The sequence below is a fragment of the Argopecten irradians genome, chromosome 5, assembly GCF_041381155.1.
Source record: "Argopecten irradians isolate NY chromosome 5, Ai_NY, whole genome shotgun sequence".
NCBI classification, from domain to species: Eukaryota; Metazoa; Mollusca; class Bivalvia; order Pectinida; family Pectinidae; genus Argopecten; species Argopecten irradians.
In genome coordinates this window covers 29463112-29479969 of record NC_091138.1, presented here as the reverse complement: position 1 = coordinate 29479969, position 16858 = coordinate 29463112, and the positions used below count along the sequence as shown (strand labels likewise).

Sequence of the window (16858 nt, the reverse complement as noted above, 5' to 3'; positions counted from 1 at the left end):
TGACTAAGTGTTGTGTTGTATGACTGAGTGTTGTGTTGTGTGACTGTGTGTTTTGTTGTAAGACTGAGTGTTTTGTTTTATGACTGAGTGTTGTGTTGTATGACTGAGTGTTATGTTGTATGACTGAGTGTTGTGTTGTATGGCAGTGTTATGTTGTATGACTGAGTGTTGTGTTGTAAGGAAGTGTTGTATTGCTGAGTGTTGTGTTGTATGACTGGGAGTTATGTTGTATGAGGGAGTGCAATGTTGTATTGATGTGTTGTATGACTAAGTGTTATGTTGTATTACTGAGTGTTGTACTGTATGACTGATTGTTGTGCTGTATGACTGAGAGCTGTGTTGTATGACAGAGTGTTGTGTTGTACTGTTGACTGAGTGTTGTGTTGTACTGTATGACTTAGTTTTCTGGTTATATGGCTGAGTGTTGTGGTTGTATGACTGAGTGTTGTGTTCTAGGACTGAGTGTTGTGCTCTAGGACAGAGTGCTGTGTTGTATGACTGAGTGTTGTGTTGTATGAATGAGTGTTGTGCTGTATGACTGATTGTTGTGTTGTATGATTGAGTGTTGTGTTCTATGACTGAGTGTTGTGCTCTAGGACTGAGTGCTGTGTTGTATGACTGAGTGTTGAGCTGTATGAATGAGTGTTGTGCTGTATCACTGATTTTTGTGTTGTATGATTGAGTGCTGTGTAAATGTTGTAAGACTGAGATTGGAGGGGGAATTTTACCAATGCAATATGAGTGTTATCCAATGCTTAGGTTCAAGGAAGAAGCCATTATATGGAAATAGCCAAATTGACCCTTTTGGGCAAAGCCCTACATGCTTCGGTAAGTCTTACCTACCATTTGAACAATTTTGAATTCCCACTCCATAAGAATGCTACCAATGTAATATGAGTGTTATCCAATGCTTTTGTTTCATAGAAGTCGTTTATATGGAAATAGCCAAATTGACACTTTTGGCCCTGTCCTTCAGGTCCCAAGAATTTCAGCCTCAGGGATTTCATCCCCATTCCGTAAGTAGGGGTGTAACAATACATCTGACTATCGATATATTGCGATTGTATGCCTCTCAACTCGATCAATCGATGGCAATTTCAAAAAGTTGATAACAATCGCTGATAGTACGCCAAACTATCGATAGTTTCAATAGTCAGATATTTTTCTGTAACTTGGACTAAAATCATGTACTCACAGAGGTTTCATACAGTAACAGACCAACAGTCACGATAAAATGTCACTTTTCCATGCTATTCAATCAAAACGCAAACACTGACAATGTTCTCAATCACCATCTTCATTGCGTTTGAGTTGGTACTGACGCTAGCAGGTAAAGGCAAGTAACTCTAAACAAATATACTGCACTAGATGCACATTATGCCGGCCCATTCTTTGACCTAATTGTCATGGAATTCAGTGTGTAATACTATCACAACACTATTGCAATTGTATTCTGCAATACTTAAACTATCGCAATAGTGTTTCCCTCGATAGCAATAGTATTGCAATAGTGAAAATTGTAAGCGATAGTCAACCCTACTTGTAAGGATGCTACCAATGAAATATGAGTGTTATCCAATACTTATACATTTGAAGAAGAAGTTGAATGTTGACGAACGTATGGACGCCAGACACCGTGGCATCGCATTCGCTCACCTTGGTCCTTTTGACCAGCCAAGCTAAAAATACAAAATGTTATCAATCTACTGGCATGTAAATGGTAGATAATACACTGTTACAGGAGGTAATAACATCACAAATAACTTTTTCATCAGATTTGGTTTTGAACAAGAGGCCCAAGGGCCTAAACGGTCATCCAAATCGCACTGATAGAACATGAGAAGAAGTTCAAAATGTGTTTTCAAGATGCTGGCTGTGGTGGCCATCTTTGATTTCCGATCGAACCGAAAAATAACAATACTTGGTTGGGACCATGTCAGGATCATTTCAGGCAAGTTTCAGTTAAATCGCACCAGTAGAACGTGAGAAGAAATTCAAAATGTGCTTTCAAGATGGTGGCTATGGCGGGCAACTTGGATTTCGAATCAACCCAAAAAATAACAACCCTTGGTTGGGACGATGTCAGGATCATTTCATGCAAGTTTCAGCTAAATCGCACCAATAGAACATAAGAAGTTCAAAATGTGTAAAGTTAACGCACGGTGCACGTCGGACGACAACAGACAAACATGATGACTATAGGTCATCCTGAAAATTTTCTCTAGTTTATGAGCATATATTTGTGATAAATCACTAAATAAGTGACCAATCTAGATTTGTTTCATAGTTACAATATCTCTATTCTCTATATGGCAAACAAAGATTGTTCCCACACCATTAAACTGAACCATAACCATGGTAAAACTCTCAAAAATGTATTCAAATGTAACAATGACAAAGATTAACAACATGAAGTGATTCTGATATTCTACCTAAAGCTGTAGAATCAGTACAGATTAGTGAATATACATGAATTTTGATGTCATCAGTAAACCACAAACATACACAGCATACTATAAAGCTGAATTCTAACATCTAATTATATTAAGGTAAAATGCGCCTACCTTGCTGTCATGAGTCAGGTCCAGTACTTCTACATGGCTAGGAGATTCGTAAGCTGAAATAGTCATTGAGAAAAAATAACGGAAAAGTATGATAGTTATAATATAGGTATGGTGGTGCTTTTCATCTAAAATATAATACAGTCAAACCTCGATGATTCGAACTTCGATGAATCGAATTTCTCGCTGTATCGAAGTTTTTGTCTGGTCCCGAATTTCTTCACTATATAACATTACTAACTAACCCATGTATAAATCGAAGTTTTATGAATCGAAGTTCTCGATGTATCGAACTTTTTTCATGGACCATTTGTTATAGAATCATAGGTAAGTGACACTCGATGATTCGAATAAAAGTTTACCTGTACAGATCAGGTGTTCGCCGATACCCCGCGGCATGCTGTAACACCAAGCTGTCTCGCGGTTAGATACGGTTAATCGTTTTTTGATATTCGCCGCCACCATTGGTAGCGGTTTGTAGAATTTACGGAACGGTAAATAGCGAGCCACATTATAAGTAACTCATACTCAAAACTGTTACATTGCAAAACTTTGGCATAAATACTGGAGCAAATCGATCATTCTAAATTTAAGTATTTTGTAGGTATTGTAGCGCTTTCGGTTCCTCCTTTTTAGTTTCGTTTTTACAACGTGTTTTCGTTTTTATATTCATTCCGTAATATTAACCATCGCTTAAATAGTCACCAAACGAACACTTGTACATGGGTTAGGCCTAGTACACGTAAGTCTTGTTTATAATATTCGTATGTATTGCTAACGATAGCAATACGTGTGATTAATTGCATACTTCGTTTTTATTTTGTTTTGCATGTGGTAAATACAATTATTATAAAGTTTACGGAACAGAGATGACATGTACAACTACCACAGTTGGTCATCAGTCTAATTTCAACCACGAATAATTCGAAGTCTCGATGTTTCGAAGTTTTTCTGGCGGTCCCTTGAACTTCGATACATCGAGGTTTGACTGTAAATATGACTGTTAGAGTTATCTCCCATTTATCGTTCTCTCATATTAGTTAATTTGGAGTCTTCCAAAAAGATCTTCCATCTTACAGAGGAGTTGTGAGAGGCAGCTAAAAGAGCTACATATTGAATGGTCGGAAGCTATAATTATATTCTAGAAGAAAAGAAGGCAAATTTAGTTAGACCATCTCATGATTTAGGGTTTGAAAAAAAATAATAAAAATCATTTTTTTTAATCTGATCACTACCTATTCACAAGTTGTAGATGTTCAGAACTTGTTACAGCAGGAATTTTTGTTTCCTTTATAGATGTATGGGTTGATAATAATGTTACTTGGTAGAAATACATATATAATGTTAAACAAAACCAAGAGGCCCAGAGGGCCTGTATCGCTCACCTGGTTTGTAATGCCAAGTAATGTTCTGAATACAGGTTCATTGTTTCTTTTCTGAAGTAATTTGAATATTTACCTCTAAATCCCCCATTGAGCCCCACCCCTCCTGCCCTCAGGGGGTGAGAGCCAAAATTTATACAAGTTCTGTTCCCCTTTCCCCAAGGATGTGTGTGGCCAAATTTGGTCACAATCCATGCTTAACTCTAGGAAAAGTAGCGATTTATAGGATTTACCTCTTATTCCCCTATTGGGCCCCGTCCCTCCTGCCCCCAGGGTGTCAGAGCCAAAATTTATACAAGTTCTGTTCCCCTTCCCCCAGGGATGTTTTGTGGCCAAATTTGGTTACAATCCATGCAGAACTCTATGACTAGTTGTAATTTAAAGGCTAACAAAGACAACTAAAATGTGTGATGTGATAGGAGTTGTCTACCTTTGACTAGAGCTGGTTTGGTGTCGGTTCCATCCTTTTTCTTGTCGTTTTCCGAGGATGTGATGTCATTTGTTAGGTTGATCTTGTCATGTGAGGACAGGAAAAATACTTTCTCTGCACTGGGATTAGGCCAAGACAAAATACCTTTCTTGTCAACACAGCAAAGGGACTGAAAAATGAAAGTACATTTTTATCTGCTGTCTTTGTGTATTATATGTATAATTGTGCATATAATCAATCAATATAAACATTTAACACTGTAACACTTTCATCCATTTTTTTTATTTATACATATATCACCAGGAAAGTATATTAAATGTAGAATAATACTGGAAAACGATTGATTACTTAAATTTGTAAGTTGACGTAAATTCATTAAGTACGATAGATTAATTAACCATTCCATACCCCAAAGTAATACTACACAGACAGATCCACCGATTTTAAACACCTCAACAGTACTGGACGAGAGAAGATTTCCAAAAGTCCATCCTTTTAGGATTCATATTAAGAGTAGTTCCTATAGATCTTCACCCACACATTTTAAAGATCATACCAGTCAACCTGTACAGTCACTTCTGTGTGTAAATATACTTTAATATTTAATAATTTTGAATGAACACAGTCTAGTGCAATTATTTGCTCTTTTTGATAACCTGCTATGTAAATTGTTCAAAATCTCAGACACTGAAATCAAAAGAGATAATGCGACAAGCAGACATTTTGATTACATTGATAAAGGTTGCAGAGAGTTAAAATTATCAAGACTCAATGATTGTTAATGACAAATATATCTTTTACACAGCCATAATGCTAGCAGATATATGATTATATAGCTGTATACATACTGTGACAGAGCCAAGAATGTGTGAGATGTTGACCCGTCGTGTGGGTGCTGGGGCTCGGCCGGACAACACGAGCCAGAACCAGTCTCTGATCAGTGTCCAGTCCATATCTACTCGCGCTTCGTCCACTGATATTGTACTGTTTGTACTGAAACTGTCCTCACAGGTTACCTTAACAAACAAAAATTGAAATGAAATCTTAGCTTTAAAATGGTGAAATATTAAAGCTGGTTTTAATTGTTATGCAATATTATTTTAACATTATACTTGTTAATGTACTAGCAACTAATATCATCATAACTTTCCATTTAAATCAACAAGTTTAGTAGGTCAAAGGGACATAGCTTCCCTATAATTTTTGCCGAAAAAAAAAAAAAAAAAAAAAGAAAGAATGGAAAACGTAAGAGATGTGCGTGGTTATTTTTAGTTAATCACATTTTGTATCGAACCAAGATACAAATTATCATGTACCTAGGTTTCAAAATATTAATGAGATCAGGATCAATTTCACTCGATTTTGGAAGTATTTGCCAAAGAAAATTTTGTTTACATTTTTTGTTTTGTAACGTGGGAAATATCTTATCTGTTGGAACGAAATATGTCTGTCCTATGTCTCGTATTTAAAAGATATTGAGATCATTGAACAAGAGGTAATTAATAGAAATTTCATAATTTAATAGGCCTAATACCTTTGTATCCTTGGCTACACTGAAGACTGTGAAGACTCGAGCTTGACCATAAAAGTTGAGGAGACGCCAGGCCAGAGGAAACAGTAGAGGGAGTAATGGCAGCAATGTGTGACTCTAGTAAGGATAAAAAGATCAAGTTTACAGCAATTTCATACAGGAAAGTAATATGTCTGTAGTTGGCAATTTGGAGTTTGTCCTTAATTAAATACAGTTAAACCTGCCTTAGTGATGAACCCGCCTTCTAATTATTAAGATCAACATAGTAAAAGTAATTCGTTTCCATAACATTCTTTTAACTGGTAAATTCTAAAGGTGATTACATCTACTCAAAACAAAAAAGAAACCAAAGAAAATTATATGTGTTACTTCAGTTGAAACTTACCGGTAATACAAGGATCATTTCTGCCCAATGTCCAGAATGACCTTTCAGGTATACCAAGCGTAAAACATTGGTGATTAAAACCAAAATCTGGAAGCAAAATAACAACTTTGAGAGAATGACACAATAACGGTATCATGGTTATTTTGATAAAGTATAAAGAATTTTATTTGTAGGTGTTCATGTGCTTTGGGATTATTTGTGATATTGACCAATAGGAATCAAAGTAGCCAACGCTGATATAAAAGTATTTGGTATTCAGTTTTTACCCGTATTTGTTACTCACCAAAACAACAGGTAGAATTCGGTGTTCCAGCCATTTGGAGCAGATGATATAGCGAACCTTCTCTGTATTGCTGACTGGTCGCTTAACACTGTCCTCCAAAATTAACCTACAACAGATTTTTTTTCTTCTTTAAACCTGACATTTTCTTGTTCATCATGTTCAAGTTTATCCATTTGTATGCATACTTAGGCTGATTAAGACGTTATAACACCTTTTTTCTTTCTGTCTTTACATTTTTTAATTCAATGACACCAGATTATCATTTAGCCACAAAAGGTGTACCATATTTGCTCTACAACCTTGCAACTATGACCATGAATTTAGTGTTTTATGATTGTTTATCATTTGATCAAAAAGAATAGAGCTTATTTGGTCAAAATCATCAATATATTCACACTGATTTTGATACTAAAATCTTTCATTATTGCAATAAAAGCATCTTTTTTCTAAGAGAATGGTTTATCTTCAGAAATGTCTACACAAGATATGTATTGGCTAGATCCGGGGAGATTACAGGTATATCCCTTAAAGGAAATGCCTTTTCTGATATTTAAGTAAGGATTGTCTCACCTGATCTGTTTAATGAATGGAGTTTCCAGTAGTATAAACTGTTTAGAGTTCAGAGGAGATTTGCCGTGAGAACCCTTGATCTCTTCTGTAAAATCCTCTCCTCTAGGAGAATAGACATCTCCCTTCTTCAATATTGTGTCCTGCCCTTCATTGGACTCCTGTCATAGAAAAAAAAATCATTATTTGCAAAGATGATACACATGTATAAATGATTATAGTAATTATTGAATCAACCAATTTTTTTATTTACTTAAAAGGACCAAATTATTCTGTCCTACAAGTTATTGCTCATAGAACATTCAGATTTGCTATGACATAGACCATGGTGTGTATATAACGATAGTGATAGTAACCCCTCAAGGTTGAGGATGTGATGTTTGGAGTACTTACCTCTATCTCACGACACTCAGCTGGAGCCTCCTGGCCAGGACGGAGGAGTATAATGTCGCCCTGGACCAGCAGAGTCGTCGGCAGGTTGACTACTTCCTTGTCGCGGAGGGTCCACTGGAGGGACACACAGGGAGATATGGGAGCATGTAGGGTCGGGTAGTTACCGTTGGTCCAGGTGTTATTGTCAATACACTCTGTAAATAAGCCACAAGCATGCCAGGATTGAGATGGAGGAGACTGGAGCATGGTTTATTTTCTATTTAATATCTGAACATAGCTTTATTACACTATACTAAGAATTTAGATACAACATACTGTGTAAATGCTTTTCTCGTCCACACATAACTCTGTTTAATCTTCACATCATTAGGCAATCAATATGGTCAGTCCTTTCAAGTCTAACACATGTACTAATATTATCTTATCCTTCTCTAATGATAACTGTTTTTTTCAATCTGCTAAAAAATCCTTATGTATTGAAAGTCTATGGTATTAAGACTACCAAGACGAATTTCATAGAATGATATATATATTCACATTTCCTTTTTGAAGAAAAATTACGAACCATCATGATCAGTTCATATGATCAGTAAAATGGAGATGTTGAGGCGTTCTTTTATTATTTTCTTCAGTTGTAAAGAGTGTAAAATAAAGTTCTAGCACTGTATTCACTTGTACTCATAACACAAAACTACATGTAACTTCAAAATAAGCAACCTTTGAAAGTTGCTACACTATCAGATAAAAGTGTTGTAAAGCACAGAATTAAAAAAATTCTGATCAAATGTATATTGAAATCAATCATGTGAATCTGAATCATTTGAACAACCACCCACATTTATTGATGACTCAGATGATGACTGAATTACATGTTACCCAAGCTCTTAGTGACAGCTGTCAACCAAGTTGTTTCAGATAGCATCTATTCATTAAATTTTTTCAACTTCATGTGTTTCAATGAAGATCGCCAGGTATACTACAAAATGTGAAATCAATATAAACTATTTGGTATACACCAGGGTGGTAAATTGGTAATGTAATATATATGTTTCCTGCAGTCACTAGTTTCCTTTAAATACTAATGTTAAATTTACGTGAATGATATGTTCCGTTTCAGTGATTATATTAGCAACATCCTCATCCCCCTAGGCAATGATTGGTTCTGATACATTACTCTGACTTGTATACTGATCAATTTTTAATACTAATGTCCTACTACAACCACATGGTTATTGGCATGTGTGATATATGTACATCTGTGGTACATTTATAATGTTAACAAGAATAAAAGCCATTTATTACTGTATTATGTTAGAACATTACTGATATTGGGACATTTAATACAAAAGATTCTTGATAAATATTGCATTTGTAAGACAGTGTTCTACCCAGTATATAGCATACAGATTATTTATCATTGCAGAAGGAGACCAAAAATGATTTCAAATGAAAAACATTTGCATATTAAACAGTTAATAAATTGGGACAAAAGCATGATATTAATCAAGTATAATTACTAAAGAGCATGCCATCCAATATATTCATATTACCAGTATTGTAAAAACTACTATAATTCATGCAACAAGAGTAATTTGCGCAGGTGTGTTTGTTTGTTTTTTTTTAAATGCTGAAAAAATGATTGAAATCTATGGTATTGGATTATATTTCACAGGAAAATTTAATGCTTAAAAGAGCGGTAATGAGCTCGCAAAGTTTTAAGAAAACAGGAGAAAATTTTGCTTTGCATTCTATTCAAATTGGAGTTTGAACTCAGGAATAACAAGAGATCCCAGAGGGATCTTGGCGCCCACCCAAGAATGATCTATGTCTGACAAACGAAAGAGGGATCTTTTCTCTGCTTTTCAAACTTTTACTACATTTTACTACATAGGAATTTGAGACAGATCACTTGAGTACTTTCTGAGATATAGAACAGTAGCAAACTTCAATTATCAAAATCCAAGATGGCTATCTGTCGGCCATCTTGTTCACTAATCGATCCCTAAACGAAATATGCATAACCAGGGACCTAGGGGAACCTGCACATGCAATTTGAGCCAGATCCCTATAGTACTTTCTGAGAAATAGCGGTAACAAACTTCAATTGTCAAAATACAAGATTGTGTTCTGTTGGATGGCCATCTTGTTCACCAATCGCTCCCAAAATGCAATATGCATAACAAGGGACCTAGGGGAACCTGCACATGCAATTTGAGACAGATCCCTTCAGTACATTCTGAGGTATAGTGGTAACAAGCTTTAACTATCAAAATCCAAATTGGCGGCCTGTCAGCCATTTTGTGCACCGATCGGTCACAAAATGCAATATACATAACTAGGCCCCTAGGGTAACCTGTACCTGCAATTTGAGACAGATCCCTTCAGTACTTTCTGAGAAATAGCGGTAACAAACTTCAATTATCAAAATTCAAGATGGCGGCCTGTCGGCCATCTTGTTCATCGATCGGTCCCAAAATGCAATATGCACAACCAGAGACCTAGGGGAACCTGCACATTAAATTTGAGATAGATCCCTTCAGTACATTCTGAGGTATAGTGGTAACAAGCTTTAACTATCAAAATCCAAATTGGCGGCCTGTCAGCCATTTTGTGCACCGATCGGTCACAAAATGCAATATACACAACTAGGCCCCTAGGGTAACCTGTACCTGCAATTTGAGACAGATCCCTTCAGTACTTTCTGAGAAATAGCGGTAACAAACTTCAATTATCAAAATTCAAGATGGCGGCCTGTCGGCCATCTTGTTCATCGATCGGTCCCAAAATGCAATATGCACAACCAGAGACCTAGGGGAACCTGTACATGAAATTTGAGAAGAATCCCTTTGGTTCTTTCTGAGAAATAGCAGTAACAATCTCTAACTATCAAAATCAAAGATGGCAGCCTGTTGGCCATCTTGTTGACAGATTGGTCCCAAAATGCAATATGCACAACTACAGTCCTAGGGGAACATACAGGTGAAATTTGAGAAAGATCCCTTCAGTACTTTCTGAGAAATAGCGGTAACAAGAATTGTTAGCGGGCGGACGGACGGACCACGCATGAAAACGATTTGAATAGCCCACCATCTGATGATGGTGGGCTAAAAATAGGATCTTTCCAATTAAGTATTAATCATCTATAGCGCTATGTGTTTAACAGGTGAATCAAGCATTTACTGAATCAATATATCATAGATATGAAAAGCAACATGATGATTTAAGCATTTAAATCACTCGATCTCTTAATGACAAACCAGTCAATACTCAAATACAACATTATGTCATTTCAAACCTTCACAAAGTTTTCACTCAGCATCATAAATACTTAGCATCAGAAATACCTTCAAGTGTTTTTAGGGACAGACGAGTGACATAAATGAGTTCCTCATGGGCCTGCTTGCCATTCCAGATGTTAAAACAGATGTTTGTCCCCACGATCAGTAGGATGACCACCACTTCAGCCATCCACCATCCATGTCCACTCACATCTTCATCACTGGTCAAATATAGCAATGATATGTTTTGCTTATTGGTTATTTCTAGGAAGACATTTTCTTTTTTCAAACACAAATCTGACAAAGGAGTCATATTCATTATCATATCAATTTTAACAAAATGATAATTAATAAATTTCCATAATTATGATGACAGTATTACATCTTCTTTTTAAAAATACTTATGTCTAAGAAATTTACAAAATTACAACTGACAATTTCAAATAGAGGAAATTTAAACAGAAGATTTGCATTTTTATATGATATGGAAGCTGTAAGATTTAAGATTATCTGTATCAAAATTGAAAGACAACATGCATGTACATTGTACATCAAGGTGTGTTGTAGTTTGAGTAAATAAAGTACATTGTATAGCAAGGATTTCATTATCTCTAAGGAGAGGCGGTACAATTGCAATGTCAGGGGTACTTTTCTATACCATCTGTATGCTATCTAATGTAATTTAGCCCAAATCAGGCGGTACCACTGCCAGGTTTAACCAGCAAAAAGTACTGGTTACCGCCTGATATTGAAACCCCTGCTATGGTAACTAAAATTTGCAATTGCCTTCCTTGAAAATGGTGCGCATCAATTTAATTAGAGTTTGGTAAAAGGAAACACTATTTTTTTCCATTCTGTAAACATTTGACAACCATAATTATGTACATGTATTTGAAGGGTAAAATACTACATTGCAGATATGTATACTTGTACACTGTAGCTGTCGTGCATTTAAAGGGAGATTACTCAGATAATCTGTTGACTTGTACTTGAGAGCTTCTCTTAAGCTTCTCCACTGATTTTATTAAGAATGCGGTGAAAGTTTTCTGAGTGTATACACTATACAGTGTATGTCAGTTCAGAAGTTTTCTCTGTTGGTGCCTGTTTTGACAAAAAATACATAATTTGCAATAATGAAAATTTGAATTCAGTTTAATGGTTGACTGAATACTAAATATATATCCATGTGTTTATTATAGCAAGAGAATTGATTAAACGTCACAAAAATGCTTAATAACAGAATTAATCTAGAACCTACTTATTACTGGAGATGACGAATGCGATGAAGAGGGCTGAGCAGAGACCTAGTAGTAGTACCAAGCTTGTCCAGTGGAAGGCAGATTTGATGTGTTCATGATGGAACAGGGACAAGTAACTCCTCCATTTGTTGTCACTCGTCTCATCCTCATACTTGTCCACCTCTGTGCTGAGTTCCTCATACAGAACTGACAGTGCTTCTCTTGTCGAGTAACCTTCAGTCATTATTAAATTATGTCAGCATGTCCATCCTATCCAAGATGATTCCTTGAAAATGTAGACGTTTGTTTTATTTTTTCTGAAAGAAGTTAAAACAATATTTGAATTTACTTGACCTTTTGCAGTTTAAAGTTCTAAAGATACCTTTCACTGAGTTTAAATTTGATTAAGTTTAATGTTGGTGTGAAACTGTACTTGTAAAATTGATTAGTATGTACAGAACTGTTTGTTCAGTGTATCAAAATTGAAAGAATTAACACACATTTAGGGAGTATTAAATTTTAACTGTAAAAGAGTAGTATTACAATGACAGATAAGAAGATTTTTTTTTTTTTTTTAAGATGCTCCACCGCTGACAAATGGTTATTTTTCTCATTCAGAAACAAGAGTAGACAATTTATCATTTTTTTTAAGTTACAAAAGTTACTTAACTTTACACCATTACCACCATTGAAAAGTTTGAGCTTCTAAAATTCCTTCTAGATAAAAATGTTTAAAATAATTGCATCCCGAAAAATTGCCATGGCACTATGTCTTATATGGAATGCAGTACTGATTGCGTATGCACCGAAAGCGGAATAGATTATTCTAAATTACTTTTGTGCTAATTAGACATATATATACACAATTTAACACCAGTTTTTGTTCAAATGATGAGTATCGTTTTGTAGGCGATGGAGCATTTTTAAATGAGATGTATGTACATTCCTTCAAAGGGTACATGTACATGTGCACAGTGTGTACATGTATATACAGTATCTATTGATATAACGCAGCAATGAAACAAATGATGAATATTATATATTACTATTATTACAACTTCAGGTCGAGCTTTTTCATACAGAACCGTCAGTGTTAATGTTTTTCTTGTCGAGAAACCTTCAGCCATATTTTGACTTTTTCCATAATAATGGCATATTAATATAATCTGTCACGGTAAACATGACATGCATAGATATGCCTTCTTTCCTATAGGCACATTATATATTGTTACATCATGATTCACATGTGCAAGTTCATGTAATATAGAATACGATGCAAATGTTATAATCATCAAACATTGTTAAATCCATATGGTGGTGAGGGATGTTTACTAGTAAAGACTCAAAAGCCTTTACGCTAGATCTGCAAGTATCTGATTACCCGTATATAATATTAGTTGGCTGTGGAATTAATGCACTACCAAAGCAACAGAATATCTTTAACTAATTTTTCACCAAGATCATTTCATAATTATAACTAACAGTGGAATCAGATAGTCTGAACTTCTATCAGGACTTCTTTATGTTAAAAGATTGTGGACAAGTGGTTAAGAGTAATTATATATATATATATGTATAAGATGTCCTGTCAACTTTTGAGTCGTTAGTTTGAATCCCATTTGGGCTGGATGAGACAGTTGCCTGGTTCTGATCGCTGGTTTTCTCTGGGTAACCTGGCTTTCATCCATCTAAAAACTGGCACATCCTTAAATGACCCTGACTAAACTAATCAAATTAAACCAAAATTAAAAGTTAAAAAAATATTCATTTTAATTCTGAATACAAATCACCAAAATTTTGACAAGACTGCAAAAGTCAAGGATAACAAATTAAAAAGGAAGTTAAAGCATTTTATTATTATTATTTTCTCTCATATTTTGTTATATCATCCAAAGAAAAGGTAATTAATCAATGTTGGTATCAAAGACTCCATTCTGTATTTCTTTGTTTTTTCTATGGATATACACAGTGTATTTTCCTATTACTTTAACCAAAGACTAAAATGTTGTAATATATATATAGCCTCTACTAAATATAATGTCAAAATGTACTAAGACTTACTTTCTTTCAAACACAAGCTGAAGTGTTACTGATCTAGAGTAGCTAGGCATACCTGAAGCTGCATGCAAATTGTCACATGTTCATTATTTCAATCTAAGCAGATTAAAAAAGGTAGTCAAGAAGATGCTTAAAAGAAAATGTTCCTTTCAAAATGACAGCTACTTTGGCAAGTGGCCAGATTTTGAGATTGCTATTTTTTCAGTTCTTTGTTGTTATACCATAAACATATACACATACAGATTTAAAACTCCTTCTTTGTCTTTGTTGACAGGCAGAGGGACCTCCGGTTTATAGGCATTAATTTTGCCTTGGCTAACTACTTTTAAGTGTATTCTTTTAAACATGATACTTTTGTATCTAAACAAAGTTTAAACATTATATCATGGTTTGATGTGATCAGTTTTCCCGATTGATGTTATTTGATATGATTTTTGAAAGCACGGAAATAAGCAATTTTACCAGGTTTTTCGAAAATCATTCATTCAAAACCGGAAGTGCGTTTTGTTTTATTAATAAATAAATAAAAATATTATATTTTCTATCCAAAATTTGCTCAAACCATCTGAAAATTACTGAACTTTTACAATCAAAGTTATTCTTTATATCCATCTATTTAAGAGTTTATCTCGAAACCCCTAAGCATATACAGAGGTACATCTGCCGATCGTAAAATTGGAGGAGTTGCCAATCTCTATGTATATATGTTTCTGGTTATACATAGTAGACACTAAATTATATAATCTGTCAAATCAAGACGCATTAAATCCACATACATTAAATATAATCAGACAATTAAAATGCACAAACCTGAACAGATGTCCTCATTTTGATTTTTTGTAAGACATTTCTGTTAACATCCATCATTTGTATAACATATGCAGGACCTACGTTACTGTAAATTTCGCAATTTTTCATTTTATTTCAAAATAGGCCAATTTCATTTCAACCAGCTGGTTGCCAAGTCCTTCGTGGTATATGCAATAATCAACATATACTATCTGCCAGAATATCGTGTAGTATTTTAAACAGGCAACGATAAAACACAGAATATGTATAAATTTCTAGTAGATCTCAGTAGACTACAGAAGTGTAATACAACAGATACAAAATGCAGCAAAATGAAGAGTGCAGACGAAAAATAATTTGTCTAAATAATTTTGCTAGCGTGCTGAATATTCTGAATGCATTTGTACCCAAAATATTGTGTATCAACGCCGAGATAATAAATAGGATTTACTTGCAAGATAACGATAACAACAGTTCATAGCTTACCATGCAATTTTACACAATTTTTGATATTCTGATAGGAATATTGTCCTTGTAAGCCATCTTGTTTTAAAAGCCCTTGATAATAAAGAAGGAGTAATTTAATTGGTTGACTAATTTAAAGCCGACCAATGGAAATCGATGTCACATATGATACCTTCGATACTCGATGGACACACTCGGAACTTCGAGCACGTGGCGTCTGCTAGAAAACAACAAGACTCAAACGTAGCGTGCTCGAACACACATGGACATTCATTTATAAATTCCAGACACGAAACAGAAGTAGTAGAACCACGGTAAAAGAATATACAGTGTTCATTTGTACGTTTCAGACACGAAACAGTACAATGTACATTAGTACGTTTAAAACACGTTTTGGACGTTATAAAATCTATATAAAAATTGGTCAAAATCATACTCTATAGGCCTATGGTGTATGAAAATGTAGAGTTAGTGTAATTTTAGAGCAACAAATTTGGCTCAATATTTAACAAAGAACAAGAAAAAGGCAAATAAAAAAAAAAAAAAAAAAACCTAACTGTTAGCCTACATTTTAAGTTAGAACGTCTTCTTGATACGTGTGTATGAATAATTTTGTACTATTTCTGAGAAAGGTTTAGAGTTATTGTTTTATATTCCTCGTGTTACATATTTTCATGTCAGAATGTATAAATATAAATTGTCATAACTATTGCCCAATTCGTTTGTCTTATGCAGAAAAAACTTGTTAAAAACAAAGTAAGACAATAGACTACTGAAAAATTTGATACCCGAATCAAAGAAATTATAAGGAAACAAAGAGGGGACGACTGAATTTAAGCGAAGCGATTAGGTTATATCAAAGACGATACAAAACAGACGAAGTAATTACTGCTGCGGTTCTCGTTAAATTACAGGCGCGGATCCAAGGGGGGGCGGACCCGGCGTACGCCCCCCCTAAAATAGGAGAGAGAAAAAAAAAAGAAAAAAAAAGAAAAAGAAGGGAAAAAGAAAGAGGGGAAGGAAGGAAAAGAAGGAAGAAAGAAAAAAAGAGGGAGAAAGGAAAAGGGAAAAAAGTAAGGAATTAGATAAAGAGTGAAAATTAGACAGAAAGCTCCATTTCCTACCTTTACCGTTTGATGTTATCATTTTAAAATCTAAATGTATTCGACTTTGTGGTACATACATGCATGAACATACTTGTATCTAGGCGCAATGGAATAATTATATATTTTTTTCGTGTAAGTTAAGGTTTTATCTCCATCGCTTAAAAGGTACAATGTCCCTTCAAGTATTTACTTTTTCAAAAAAAAAACCCGATAAAATCCCAATATATTAGATAATTCATTGTCATTAATATTCAATATTGACAGGTTATATCTCGATATCCTTAGCAATAAAAGAAAAGGGGGAGGGGATGGGTGGAAGGAATTGTAGCTGGCCATGAGTCTTCGCTGGTTGACTATATGTCATGCCCTTCGCTTTCCAGCTTGTAAATGAT

General features: G+C 34.8%; 1 protein-coding gene across 2 annotated transcripts in view; it reads right to left on the bottom strand.

The window, feature by feature from the left end:
- Window positions 1-15446, bottom strand: part of LOC138323467 (transmembrane protein 94-like) — a 46561-nt gene extending 31115 nt beyond the window's left edge. Inside the window, exons 1-11 of one of the 2 annotated variants that reach the window (XM_069268106.1) lie at window positions 15382-15446; window positions 12069-12365; window positions 10877-11031; window positions 7533-7726; window positions 7143-7300; window positions 6573-6678; window positions 6290-6376; window positions 5908-6021; window positions 5222-5389; window positions 4374-4542; window positions 2565-2617 (exon numbers count right to left, since the gene is read on the bottom strand). In XM_069268106.1, the coding sequence (XP_069124207.1) occupies window positions 2565-2617; window positions 4374-4542; window positions 5222-5389; window positions 5908-6021; window positions 6290-6376; window positions 6573-6678; window positions 7143-7300; window positions 7533-7726; window positions 10877-11031; window positions 12069-12292 (1428 nt within the window). In that variant the 5' untranslated portion in view covers window positions 12293-12365; window positions 15382-15446. The remainder of the gene's footprint in view (window positions 1-2564; window positions 2618-4373; window positions 4543-5221; window positions 5390-5907; window positions 6022-6289; window positions 6377-6572; window positions 6679-7142; window positions 7301-7532; window positions 7727-10876; window positions 11032-12068; window positions 12366-15381) is intronic. The other variant, XM_069268107.1, reaches the window with a different exon arrangement.
- Window positions 15447-16858: the final 1412 nt, after the last annotated feature.